This window comes from Callithrix jacchus, chromosome 2 (assembly GCF_049354715.1).
Source record: "Callithrix jacchus isolate 240 chromosome 2, calJac240_pri, whole genome shotgun sequence".
Classification (NCBI taxonomy): domain Eukaryota; kingdom Metazoa; phylum Chordata; class Mammalia; order Primates; family Cebidae; genus Callithrix; species Callithrix jacchus.
The window spans coordinates 169,659,406-169,674,213 of NC_133503.1; the positions used below are offsets into that span (position 1 = coordinate 169,659,406).

General features: G+C 42.7%; 1 protein-coding gene across 3 annotated transcripts in view; it reads left to right on the top strand.

Moving 5' to 3' along the window:
* LOC100399428 (UDP-glucuronosyltransferase 3A1) overlaps positions 1-14,808 on the top strand; it is a 77,008-nt gene that overhangs the window by 43,444 nt on the left and 18,756 nt on the right. For 2 of the 3 annotated variants that reach the window (XM_078365603.1, XM_035291685.3), the window contains exons 3-4: positions 3,532-3,646; positions 6,029-6,053. In XM_078365603.1, coding sequence (XP_078221729.1) covers positions 3,532-3,646; positions 6,029-6,053 — 140 coding nt within the window. Of the gene's footprint in view, positions 1-3,531; positions 3,647-6,028; positions 6,561-14,808 lie in introns of all 3 variants that reach the window. The other variant, XM_035291684.3, reaches the window with a different exon arrangement.

Consider the following 14,808-nt stretch of genomic DNA (forward strand, 5'->3'; position numbering starts at 1 on the left):
CTGGCTTGTAGTGTTTCTGCCGAGAGATCTGCTGTGAGTCTGATGGGCTTCCCTTTGTGGGTGACCTGACCTTTCTCTCTGGCTGCCCTTAGTATTCTCTCCTTTATTTCAACCCTGTTGAATCTGACGATTATGTGCCTTGGGGTTGCTCTTTTTGCGGAATATCTTTGTGGTGTTCTCTGTATTTGCTGCATTTGAGTGTTGGTCTGTCTTGCTAGGTGGGGGAAATTTTCCTGGATGATGTCCTGAAGAGTATTTTCCAGCTTGGATTCATTCTCTTCGTCCCCTTCTGGTACACCTATCAAACGTAGGTTAGGTCTTTTCACATAGTCCCACATTTCTTGGAGACTTTGTTCATTCCCTTTTGCGCTTTTTTCTCTGATCTTGGTTTCTCGTTTTATTTCATTGAGTTGGTCTTCGACTTCAGATATTCTTTCTTCTGCTTGGTCAATTCGGCTATTGAAACTTGTGTTTGCTTCGCGAAGTTCTCGTATTGTGTTTTTCAGCTCCTTTAATTCATGCATATTCCTCTCTATGTTATCCATTCTTGTTATCATTTCCTCGAATCTTTTTTCAAATCTTTTTTCAAGGTTCTTAGTTTCTTTGCATTGATTTAATACATGATCTTTTAGCTCACAAAAGTTTCTCATTATCCATCTTCTGAAGTCTAATTCCGTCATTTCGTCACAGTCATTCTTCGTCCAGCTTTGTTCCCTTGCTGGTGAGGAGTTTTGGTCCTTTCTAGGAGGCGAGGTGTTCTGGTTTCGGGTGTTTTCCTCCTTTTTGCACTGGTTTCTTCCCATCTTTGTGGATTTGTCCGCTGGTCGTTTGCGTGGTTGCTGACTTTTCGATTGGGTCTCTGAGTGGACACCTGGAATGTTGATGATGAAGTATTTCTGTTGCTTGGTTTTCCTTCTACCAGTCTAGCCCCTTTGCTGTACGACTGCTGAGGTCCGCTCCAGACCCTGCTTGTCTGGGGTGCACCTCTAGCAGCTGTGGCACTGCGAGGGATGCTACCAGTTTCTTTTTCTGCTATCTTTGTCCCAGGATGATGCCTGCCTAATGTCAGTCTTTTGGATATAGAGGGGTCAGGGAGCTGCTTGAGGAGACAGTTTGTACTTTATACGAGCTTAATTGCTGAGCTGTGCGCTCTGTTGTTCATTCAGGGCTGTTAGGCTGCTATGTTTGATTCTGCTGCAACACAGCTCATTAAACAACCCTTTTTTTTTCTCAAATGCTCTGTGTTGAGGGGTTCAGGCTTTATTTTTGGATGTTCGATGAGGTGTCCTGCCAAGCTAGAAGGCAGACTAGCCACTGTTTGGCTGCCGAGGCTCCGCCCTGCTGTTGTGTGATTCGCCCTATTCCTGCAGGCTCTGCTGTGGTCTCCGCCATGCCCTGTAGCGGAGTCTCTTCATTGTAGCGTGTTGCCTCAGCAATGGCAGGCTGCGTCAGCAGTGGGCATGTATCTCAGTAGGAACGGGTTGCCTCGGCAACGGCTGGCTGCGTCAGCAGTGGGCGTGTATCTCAGTTGGGGCGGGTTGCCTCGGCAATGGCTGGCTGCGTCAGCAGTGGGTGTGTATCTCAGTTGGGGCGGGTTGCCTCGGTAGTGGTGGACGCCCCTCCCCCACAGAGCGTCTCGGACCATCTGCTCTGGATAGTTTGAAATCGTGGTTTTGTTCGTCCCACTGGGTATCCCAAACTATCTGTCCCTGCAATCCCCTGGGCTGGGCTACTGTCCAAGTCTCGTTCAGTCTCAAGTCCAGCCCTCTCAAGTCTCAGGTTGCCGGTTCAACAGGGCACCTGGACACGCGCGCCCTGTGGGGATTGCTGGGTAGGGCCGGCCGCCGCCGCCCCGGCTGCCGGCTTCGCCAGGCAGACCTACTGCCTGGCGTCCCGTGTCTTTTTGTACTTGGGAGTTTCCCCGTTCTGTGGGCAACAAAGATCAGTCTGTAAATGCAGCTTTGACTCACCGTTTGTGGATTCAACGCGAGCTCCAATCCTGGGTTGTTCTCACAGCGCCATCTTCATTCAAAAAAAAATTTTTTTAACCTTTGTTTTAGATTTTGTTCTTGCATCTCACCTGCTCCCCTCACCACCCCTACTGGCTAACCTAATTCTCTCTTTCTCTTTTTGGTTGTTATCAGGTATACTTTGGTGGTGGTGGGTGGGTGTCCTCTCTAACACACTCATCTTTGTAAGTTTCTTTCTGAGAGAGTTTCCATCAGTATCAGCAAGGTGAGAGACTTTCTTTTTGGTAATTTTTGATAGACCCAGGTCTTAAATTGGGTTTGAATGAACTCCTTGGCTGTACAGTGTTGTATGGGTGCTCTTCCATGTAACTCTGTTTATCAGGACCATTTTTAGCTACACAGATATAATCAACAGGAGTAGCAAAGGCATTTTCTGAGGTCCCAGTGGACCATCTATATTTAGGAGTGTGGATGTGAGTATGCCGCACAATGACTACCATTCTTCATACCATTCAGTGGGATCATATATTGCACTGATGTTAGTCTTAACCCTGAGTGCTCTTTACAGTGATGTATGTGTGTGTGTGGGGGGGGGGTAATATCTGGTTGAGACACATAGCCAGTGCTCACAGGGTAAGAGTTATTCCACTGAGCTAGTGTCAGCCACAGCTCATGCTGTAATTGAGAAACACAATTCCATCTGAGACATATAGATAGCTTTGGTTTGAGTCACATGACCCAGAGCCACTGAAAGGAGGGTCCCAGTTTGTCATTCCTGTCTCACAGTGAAAATTACTGAAACTTCTGATTGAAACTTGAATTGAGGTGAGAATTCTTCCACTTTGGCCTGGCTTGCTTGGTTTGAAGTTCTCATTGGTAACAAGGGAGAAGGAGTTGAAGCTTTGTTCTCAGTTTGCCCAGATGAGGCACAGAAAGTAAAGTAGGAGCTGGGTCTGGAAAACAGTTAGCAATCAAACTCCAAGAATGGAGTCAGACTTTTTACTACACATGGATTATGGGGGGAGTGGGGGCAGGGCTGGCAAGCAGAATAAAGGGGACTACTATTTTTTTTATTTTGCCTTTTAGAACTTTTTGACTGAATAAAAACCTATTTGTAGTATCATTTTAAGCAATGAAAATGAATTTTTCTAAAAGAGAAAAGAGAATGGGCTCTGAAATCAACCTTAGCTATATGTAAACACAAGCCCTATAGCTTATTATGTGTGCAAAGTGGACAAATAACCTCACACTGCTTTAGTCTCTGTTGTCTTACTTATAAAACAAGTGTAATAGCTGTTTCTTTAAATGAAAGTTTTAAGTGGAAACTTTTATAACTTTAAATTCAATAAAAGTGCCTATATAATTATCAAGTCTCAATAAATATTAGGTTGTCCAATTGAATGAATAAAAAAGAAAAACAAAACCAAATCAACACACAACTTTAAAAGTAAACATTTCCATAAATGTAAAATTAATAGAATAAAACTTCAATGTCATCATACTAATGTCAATCCATGTTGTATGATATATTTACCTTTCTAACCAATTGGTGTTTTCTTAGATACTAAAGACAAGGAAAAATCATACCAAGTTATAAGGTGGTTTCCTCCTGAAGATTATCAAAAAACAGTTAAGGAGCGTTTCAATAACTACATAGAAAAAGCTTTGGATGGCAGGTAACTTCTTTTTATTCTATGAACCAGAGTCACTATTTTAGTGATACAAATGAATAGAGAGATGCATGGTATTTGGAGTGAGATTTAGAGAAATGGATGGGTGGGTGATGGATAGATGGAGGAATAGATGATGTGTGAGTGGATGAATGAATAGATGAATGGATGGTTGGATAAATGAGGGGATGGAGAAATAGAGGACACGTGGATGGTTGGATGGATAGAGCAGTCATGGTTTGCATTCCCAACAATTGAGTCTGTATTGTCCTTCTTCCATCATAAGGGTTCTATAGAAAGTGGGAGATTGCTCCTCTGAGCCTTCCTTACAACACTTCACCTATAATCTTTCTATGTATTCTCCCCAACATAGAAGCTAAGATCTTCAACTTTACTGTTTGTCAAGGAAAAAGAAACACCTCTTCTCACTTATTTCCCCTCCTTTGCCTCTCATAGATTCATTAATGGAGAAAACTCTTATGAACATTGATTTTTTCACACCTTGATCCTTCACCTTTTAAACTCTTTAAGAACAATCAAATACCCTGTTGATACACAGTGAGAGATGAGCCTGAGACGTTTTGCCATCATCTGGAATACAAAGAATCTCCATCTGCCTCATAAAAGAGAAGAAACACAAATCCATGCCTCTCTTAGTTAATTACAGTGGCTTCATCCTCTTTTCTTTCCCTGAAAATTCTACTCAATAGTCAAGGTGGTGCTCAAATCTAATTTTTCCATAATGCTTGCTTCCTCACTCCAGCTGGAAGACCACATTCTCTCCTCTATAGGTTTGTCATATAGCACTCATTTGATACTTAGTCTATGGCATCTTGTGCTGTTAGTTATATTATATTTTTAAAGGATATGTCTTGTCTTTTCTCTTTAGCCTGATTTCTCTGAAGACAGTTTCTACATACATGTTAAATGTGGTCTAAGTTACTGGGATTATTGCTTTTCTGTGATTTGTTTTCACTTTATTTACTTGAAATATGAATAATGTTATACTCTTGAGAATTTTATCCTGGATATATTGAATTTATCCACAATATTTAAAAATCATTCTTCATTTAAATTATTTTAAGAAATGAAGTAGCAGGTAATTTCAAAGAATCACTCTTGTTGTAATTTAAAGTTGATTCTAAAGAACAGGCAGAGATCTGCCTATCACTCATGAGTTCTCAAGCTGTAAACCTGTAGGCCTCCTTTTTTTAAAAACAATTTTACTTTAAGTTCTGGGGTACATGTGCAGATCTTACAGGATTGTTACATAGGTATACATACGCCATGGTGGTTTGCTGCCTCCAGCCCCCGTCACTTACATTAGGTATTTCTCTTAATGTTATCCCTCCCCAACCTCCTCACCCCCTGCTATTCCTCCCCTAGTACCCCACTCTACCTGTAGGCCTTCTTTATGTGAAGTGACATGGCATTGCTGGTGTATGGGTTACAGGATTGCTGGGCTATTGCTTCTTTCCATTCTTCATGTGGCTAGGAGGTCTGTAGCCTCCTGAGTACCTGTACCTATCACCACTGCTCATGAAATTCTTCATCTGTTCTCCTGTATTCTATGCATTCTATCATTTTATACATGCAAGCAAAGATGGGAAGACATTGCATAGGATCATTTTCTATGCAAGCAACCATGGGAAGACATTGAAGGGCAACAGCTTCTGGAATAGTGCCATAGGCAACACTCTCAACTCAGTGTCAGTAAAACTTTGGCATTATTTTATATGAATGTTCCAGGCAGTATGAAGTGAAAAGACTGATAATAAACTTCAAGCCAGGCTTTTATTTTATTTTATTTTTTTTACTGCTTAACTCCTAGGCTAGGAAGATGAATTTCATTTCAGCTGAGATTTTGGATTTTAATATTGTCATCAAAAAGTTCATTGCATGAGACAATCTGTCAAATGCAAGATATACAGCATTTTGAAAAAGACTACATCATCAATATTTAAGGAAACTGTCAAATTACTTACGTAGACTTCTAGAGAAAAGATAGTCACTCATACAAAGTCAGTATATAAATGAGGGTTAACAGAGCATCACAGGAGCTATAAAAAAGACATAGAACTCTGAGATCTGCTACAGTCAGAGATGGCTCCCAGAGCAGAAGGATGCTGAATTGGCATTAATGGTGGATGGGAATTGGGCCAGAGGAGGAAACAGAATGGAGCAAGTGGGAACATTTTAGAAAGCAGAAATATCTGGAACAGAGTGACCAGAGCTGAGAGGATTTGTCGAAACATTGTAGAATGAATGAATGGATGGATACTGATTATAATCTTACATACCTGAAATATTTTTTTAAGTCTAACATTCTCCCAAATACTGTAGAATTATACCTTCCCAAATATTTATTATTTATTTTCTTTATTACAGAGAAGAAACTGAAGGCCTTGTAAAGGTAATGGAAATATTTGGGACTCAATGTAGTTATTTGCTAAGCAGAAAGGACATAATGGATTCCTTAAATAATGAGAACGTTGATCTGGTATTTGTTGAAGGCTTTGATTTCTGTTCTTTCCTGATTGCTGAGAAGCTTGAGAAGCCATTTGTGGCCATTCTTCCCGCCTCATTTGGCTCGCTGGAATTTGGGCTACCAAGCCCTTTGTCTTATGTGCCAGTATTCTATTCCTTGCTGACTGATCGCATGGACTTCTGGGGCCGAGTGAAGAATGTTTTCATGTTCTTTCGTTTCTCCACGATGCAACGGTGCCTACACTCTACATTTGACAACACCATCAAGGAGCATTTCACAGAAGGCTCTAGGCCGGTTTTGTCTCATCTTCTGCGGAAAGCAGAGTTGTGGTTCGTTAACTCTGACTTTGCCTTTGATTTTGCTCGGCCCCTGCTTCCCAACACTGTTTATGTTGGGGGCTTGATGGAAAAACCTATTAAACCAGTTCCACAAGTAAGTGAACCCTTAGCATTCAGTTTGGAATTCACACAGAGGCCTTCAGTGCATAGTTAACTGGTGGCTGCCACCTGCCCGTGGGATCCTGAGGCTGAAGTGGGGATAGGCAAGGGAGCACCTAGGGCATGACTTTAAAGGAAGTGCTGAATTTCAGGGTGGGGCAGGTACAGTGCTAGGCCTTGCAGGATCCTGAGACAGATCGCCTTACATTGGCTCCTCTCTTGCCATGCCCTGGTCTTAGAATCAGTGGGATGAGCCCTTTAATTAAAGTTGCTATTTTCATTTTACTTTTTATTTTGTATGACTATGTGTAAAATACATATGTAGTTCATGCCTATTACATGCAATAATTGTCAAGGAGATGAGCCGGTGTAGTGGCAGGTGCCTGTAACCCCAGCTACTCGGGAGGCTGAGACAGGAGAATCGCTTGAATCCAATGTGGCAGAGATTGCAGTAGGCCGAGATTGTGCTACTGCACTTCAGCCTGGGTAACAGAGCGAGACTCCCTCTCAAAAAAGAAAAAAAAAAGAGATCAGGGGAGGAAGAGTTTCACAGTGAAACAGACAACACTGTGGATTCGGAGTAAGCAGGGTGGGACTGCATGGGACTGACAGCAAGAACTGCTGGTGTTATCTCTAGTGTTCCCTGCCTGTAGAACCCTAGCTCCTGGCTCCAGCTAGACTTTCTGACTTGATTTGTCTGGGGTGGGCTCCTGCCATTGTAATTTGTAAATGCTGCCCAGTTGATTCTAATGCACAGAGCAGATTCAGAACCACCACTATAGAAGGTTTTCAAAGGGAGGAGAGCTAAAATGAGTCGACAGTCTATTGCCTCTGAGCACTGGGTTGCCATTTTACAGAAGTCATATTTAATATCTTGCCATCTATATGGAGGTGTGGTTATCTTCATTTTTATTAATGGCGGAGGACAGAAGCACAGGATGTAGGTGACCTTCCCACCACCGTGTAGTGCAGAGGCCTCGAGACCCTGGATTTGGCCTGGACTTTCCAGGTACCGAAGTGACCACTCTTCCTCCCCTGATCTTTTTTGAGATGGAGTCTCACTCTGTCACTCAAGCTGAAGTGCAGTGGCACGATCTCGGCTCACTGCAATCTCTGCCGCACTGGGTTCAAGCAATTCTCCTGTGTCAGCCTCCCAAGTAGCTGGGATTACAGGCGCCTGCCACCGTACCAGTTAATTTTGTATTTTTAGTAGAGATGTGGTTTCACCAACTTGGCCAGGCTGGTCTTGAACTCCTGACCTCATGATCCACTTGCCTCGGCCTCCCAAGGTACTGGGACTACAGGCATGGGCTACGTGCCTGGCCTCCTCCCTTGATCTTATATTGAGTGAGTACGAAGATTTGGGGAATGATCTATGGATGAGATGGACTTTGCATTGGTGGTAGGTGTTTTTAGGAATGAAGCTGAGAGGAAAAGCACTCCAGGTCAGGGAGCAGGGGGGCTAACTTGTAGAGGTGCAAATGAGATGGCTATGACACTGGGTTCTCTGGGTGACACTAGCTAGATTATAGTAGTACAAGATTCAATTGCATGAATAAAGCCGTGGGGACTTACCAGAGGTCTTACCTATCAGAAGGGTGGGTCAGGTCTTGGCATTGCGTAGTTGTGGAAATTGTTAAGAAGAGAATAATGGCAGTTGAGACTTTGAGATAACAGATGCTTGTTTTCCATTTTGTTCTCTTCTTTTTGATTATTTTAATTGTGGTCATATATATAATATAAAATATACCACATTACTTATTTTTAAGGGTATGCTTCAGTGGCATTTAGTACATTTATATTTTTGGGCAACTATCATTATCTTCTATCTCCAGAATTTTTTTTATATCCCCAAATGGAAACTTCGTATGCATTAAGCAATGTATTAAATAGAATGAGCATTTCGCTCAGTCATCACAGGTGCGATTTAGAACAACGTGGTTTCCATTTTTTTCTCGGCAATGCCATCCCCACGCCCACTCTGATAACTAAAGTGCACAGCACCTCCCCTTCTCATCCCCTCCCTTCCCAGCTTGGTACCTGGCTGTGTCCACAGCATGTCCAACAGCCACAAGGGGTGGGAAAAAAAAATGGGGCTGCCACTGGGGCCCCATGAACCAGTTGGCCAGCGCCTCCCAGTGGAACTTTTTCTTCCTTGGCGAAGGAGTTCAGCCTGGCCTGCTCTGGGGGAAGGCTACAATGATTAAAGGAATCCATTTGTGCAGAGCAAGAGGTTATTTCCCCCAGTGCCTCCCCCGTTTTACTCCTTAAGCTGTTTTTTTAATTTCTTTTCTGTTTTTCCTTTTCTAAGTGAGAGGGTTCCTGTCCTCAGCAGGCAGCTTCTGATAGGGAAAATAATGGAGGAGCGACCCCTGCTGGCTGATAACTGCAAATTCGGCAGGGCCCATTTGAGACAATCTAAACAGACACATGCAACCCCTGAAATGCATTTTTGTCCCAAACTCAATTCCAAGTCTCAGACTGAGGCCCTAGAAAGGAAAACCCGATCTGAGGGATCAAAATCTGAACAGGCACAATGTAAATGGCATGACCAATTCCTGCCGACTAAACCCCCCATTTCGTGGAGGGAGGCCATGCTCCATGGCATAAATGAGGCCCAGGGAACTCAAAAGTTTTCAACAGCAGAGAAAATGAAGGCATTTCAATAACAGAGAAAAAGGGCCGATAATTACTATTCTCTAGGCACCCTTGCTTCACGGGTGCAAACCACAATGGCACCTTTGGGTGGCATCCATCTAAGGTTACCCGGACTTGGGGACAAAAAGATGGAAGAGAAAGTCTCTCGCTTTCCCTCTTCCTTACATCCTGATTTTTCACAGAAAGAAGGAAGGGAAATGAGGGATGCTTCTATTTCCCTGTCTTTCAGAATGGGCAACCAGTTCCCTTCATCACCCCCAGCTTATTCTCCTCTGGAGTGCATCCCGAGACACTGAGACTGCTTTGACCCTCAGAATCTGGGGGAAAAACACCTCATAGCCCTCTGAACAAAGATTTGGCCGAATTATTTCTGTCTTGGCCTCAGGAAGGAACCATTCATTTTGATACCATTTGGCAGCTGGATCTTTTCTGTAGTCGCGAGGACAAATGGTCTGAAGCCCCATATGTGCAGGCTTTCTATACCTTGCAGGGAAATCCAGACCTTTGCCAACAGTGTAGGATTGATCCAGCCCTCCTACTTGTCATTTCAGGAGAGACTGCAAAGGGCAATCCCGGGGAACTAAAGAAACAAATCCCAGAGGCACTCCCAACAGAGGAGCCAGTTCCCTCCAGCTCTGCTCTTCCGGGTCCACGTCAACCTCACTATCTAGCTTCAGTCTCTCGCTTGCCTGCTCCTAGAAAGCCTCACCCTAGACCAGCCCCAGTTTTACTCCTGCCCTTCCCACAAATGCCTGGTGAATTTGGCCCCAGTAAGGTCCAGGTCCCCTTCTCCCTACGGGACTTAAAGTAAATTAAGGATGATTTTGGCAAGTTCTCACATGACCCTGACAGATATATAGAGACTTTCCAGAATTTAACACAAGTATTTGAACTCTCTTGGAGAGAAGTTGTGTTACTTTTGAATCAGACCCCGATAAACACTGAAAAGCAGGCTGTTCTGGAAGTAGCAGGAAGATTTAGGGATGAGCTTTCTATCACACTGTGTCAGGAAAGGAGGCAAACTTTATCCAACTGGAAGAGAAGCAGTACCGGTAAATGACCCTGGATGGAATCCCATTGATGAGATGGGGGACTGGAAGAGGAGACGCTTTCAGGTGTGCATAACGGAGGGCTTATGTAGGACTAGGACCAAGCCTCTCAATGATAGCAAGCTAACTATGACAGACTAGGAATTAAATGAAAATCCCACTGCCTTCTTGGAGAAGGTAAGAGGAGACTTGTTAAAGCACACCTCTCTATTTTCTGATTCTGTTGAGGGACAACTAATTCTGAAGAACGAATTTATTACTCAGGCAGCCCCTAGTATCAGGAGGAAGTTGCTGAAATGGGCCCTGGGACCAGACAGTACTTTAGAGGACTAATTGAAAGTGACTACCTTGGCCTTTTACAATAGAGATGGGGGACACAAGAAAGAGGCAGATGCTTTAATGGCCACCATGTAAGCCCACAAACTCCAGAATTCCCAGGGTATACATGTTAACTGCTACAGATGTGACAAGAACAATTAAATCTTTTCTAAAGTTAAACCACTGCCATATCAGGTTTAATTTCTTTCACCAGGGTGAAACAGCTTGAAGCACAATGTTGTTAGTATTTTCACTTGTTATTTCTGTGATCTTTGGCACTAGATTATTTCCTTGTACAATGCACATGTTTAACCCATGCATACTCAACCTTATAAAACTTGTTTTTTCTCTCATCTAGGAAATGGTCAGGCAAGTTTTCTCTCAAACTCCAAATGGTCAGGCAACTGGAACCTCAGACAATGGCTCTCTTTTGCAAAGACCCTTAGATAAATCTCTGGGAGGAATCTGACTGCATTTTCCCCAAAATGATGCCCCCTGTCAGCAAAAATTAGCTAAATTGGTCACTGTCCATATTCTAATGATAGTTAGATGTGCCTCTTCAGAGAGGGGAGATGATATGGCTAGGAGACAGGGAAATACTTGGTAGAAGAGGGCAGTTCCCTGGCAAAGGTCCCACCCTCAAGCCTGGAAACCTGTGGCTCTAAATGAGAACATGCATTCCTATTTTCACACTCAAAAGTGGCCTTTTGGCTGTCCACACCCCTCTCTCCTTTACCCATTTAAACCTCAGACCCTAGGCTCTGGAAGCAGATGAAAAGGAGATGAACAGAGAACAGAAGACTGGCAGAATGGTGTGGCAGAGAGAAGAGAGGAGAGTCTGAACATTAAGAGGAATTTGGCTGGGGGCAATTGGAGAGGAAATTGGCCACTGGATGGCTGAACTCCAGGATGACCACCTTCTCACTCCATCTCCTTTCCAGCTCTCCATCCATCCCATTGAGAGCCACCTCTACCACTCATAAAAACCCCACATTCACCATCTGCAAGTCCATGTGCCACCTGATTCTTTCTGGATGCTGGACAAGGACTTGGGTAGTAAAAGCGCATTGAGCTGATTAACTCTTAAGCTGTCTGTAGACAGCAAAGCTAAAAGAGTGCACTGTAACACATGCCATGCTCACTTAGGATTTAGGAGTTGCAGGCACCCACCCTTATACACTGCTGTGGGGCCAGAGCCCCAAAGTGCTTACCCAAACTCCTGCACCTCCCCATCTGCATGCTCTCCCTTCTGTAGAAGGTTTGAGCAGCAGTGGTGCAGCCAAACTGACAAAGCCACACCTTTGTCACATATTTGTGAGGGGGGTCAGGGAAACTTCCCATTTCACTGTCATCAAAATTTATTTGACCATAATGCAAGAATCTATTTCTGGGCTCTCTCTTCTATTCCACTGGTCTATGTGTCTATCTTTATGGCAGTACTACATTACTTGGATCACTGTAACTTTGTAATATGTTTTGAAATCAGCAAGCGTGAGAACTCCTTCTCTGCTCTTTTTCAATATTGTTTTGGATATTCAGGGTTCTTGATAGTTCTTATACATTTCAGAATAATTTTTCTGTTGCAAAGGAAGTCATTGGGATTTTGATAGGGTTTGTATGGAATATGTATATCCCTTTGGGTAGTACTGACATCTTAATAAGTTTTTCAATTCATGAGGCCAGAATGCCTTTCCATTTTGTGGTATGTGTCTTTAATTTCTTTGAGCAAAATATGGATGTTTTCAATGTAAAATCTTTCACTTTCTTGGTTAAGTTTATTTTATTATTTTTGATGTTATTGTTGATGAAATTGCTTTCCTAATTATTTTTGAATTGTTAATTGTTAGTGTATAGAAATGCAGCTGACTTTGGAGACGACTTTTTTTCGCTTCAACTATGTTAAATTTGTTCATTAGTTCTAACAGATTTTTAATTTTTAGTGTGTGTGTATATGTTTTCTTTAAGGTTTTCAATATATAGAATCATGTTATCTGCCATTATTTCTTCGAATGGCCTTTCTTTACCTTTCATTTTCTCTCATATTGCATATACTGTTCCACATGATAATATCCTATATATTCTTTACATTTTGTTTATTCTTTTTTCTTTTTCTTTCTCAGACTTGACAGTTTCAAATAATTTGTATTCCAAGTTTACTGATCATTTCTTTTGCCTGTTTGAGTTATCTACTGAAACTCTCCAGAAAAAATTACAGTTTAATTATTGCATATTTTAGCTCCAAAAATTACTTCTTTTTTAAATTAAAAAACTTTCTCTTTGCTGATATTCTAAATTTGTTTGTATATTGTTTTTCTTGTTTATTTTATTTTTTTCCCCATGTTTTCCTTGAGCTCTTTTGGCATATTTAAAAGTTTCTTTAAAAATCTTTGTCTAATAAGTCCAATGCCTGTGTTTCTTCAGGGAGGGTTTCTGGAGATTTATTTTATTTTTCTAAATGGTGCATTTGGATTAGTTCTTTGCATGCCTTGTGACCTTTTGTTGAAAATTGGGCATTTGGTGCCAAATAGGAACAGCTCTGGAATGCAGTTCCCAGTGAGAACAATGCAGAGGGTCAGTGATCATTGCATTTCCAAACAAGTTGTTAGTGCCCACAGACTAGGAGATTCCAGGGCTGAAAATTGCCTCGAGTTTCCAGCACTGCTGTTTCTGCCGGTGCAGCAGGTCTCCCCACAAAAACTCACACAAATCTGGGTGGCCATTTCAACTGGTGCCTGGAATGGCTAGGAGACAGGGCTGTCCATTCAACTGAAAGAAAGGGGGCTGAAACAGGGAGCCAGATGATCTGGCTTGGTGGGTCCCACTCCGACAAAGACCAGCAATCTGAAACGCTCTGGATTGAGAGTTTCCCAACAAGTGCAGCTGGACCCAGGATGGTCTAGCTCTGTCGGGGGAAGGGCATCTGCCATTACTGAGGCAGTCCATCACTACTGAGGCAGTCTGTAATTATGGAGTCAGGGCACCATTACCAAGGCAATCTGCCATTATTGAGGCAGTCTGCCATTACAGAGGCCATTCTAACTATACCTCTATAAACAAAACCTCAAGAAAGTGCACACAGCAGCTGGCAGAGCCCATGGTAGTTCAGCAACACCTCTGCTGACAGACTGAGTAGGCTGCCTCCTTTCTGGGCAGGGCATCTCTGAAAAAAGGCAGCAACACATAAGGAACTTATAAATAAAGCCCCACCTTCCCAGGACAGTGCACCTGGGAAAAAAGGTGGTTATGAGTTCTGCTGCAGCAGACTTAAACATACCTGTCCAGCAGCTCTGAATGGAACAGTGGCGCTCACAGCCTAGCAGCTGAGCTCCTACAAGGGACAGACTGTTTCTTCAAGCAGCACCCCAACCCCTGTGTACCCAAAGAGATACCTCATAAAGGAGAGCTCAGGCTGACATCTGGCAGGTATCCTTCTGGCACGAAGATAACAGAAGTAGAAACTGACAGAGGCCCTTACTGTTTTGCAGCTACCACAGGTGATCCCCAGGCAAGCAGGATCTAGAGTAAACCTCCAGCAGTCCTACAGCAGAGGGGCCTGTTAGAAGGAAAAGTAAAAAACAGAAGGAAATAACTTCATCCTCACAAAAAAGGGCATTCACTCAGAGACCCCATCCGAAAGTCAGCAACTACAAAGAACACAGGTAGGTAAATCCACAAAGATGGGACAAAACCAGCAGAAAAATGATGAAAACACCAAAACCAGAATGCCTCTCCTCCTCCAAGGGATCACAACCCCTCAGCATCAAGGAAATAAAGCTGGATGGAGAATGAGTCTGATGAATTAATAGAAACAGGAGCTGGAAGGTGGGTAATAACAAACTTCTCTGCGTTAAAATAACATGTTCTAACCCAATGCAAAGAAACTAAGAACCTTGAAAAAAGGTTTGATGAAATGCTAATGAGAATAAACAGTTTGGAGAAGAATATAAATGATCTGATGGAGCTGAAAAATACAACATGAGAACTTAGCGAAGCATACACAAGTTTCAATAGCCAAACTGACCAAGCAAATGAAAGGATATCAGAGATTGAAGACCAACTCAGTGAAATAAAAGGAGAAGGCAAGATTAGAGAAAAAAGAGTGAAAAGAAATCAACAAAACCTCCAAGAAATATGGGATTATGTGAAAAGACCTAATCTGCATTTGATAGGTGTACCCGAATGCGATGGAGAGAATGAATCCAAGCTGGAAAATACTCT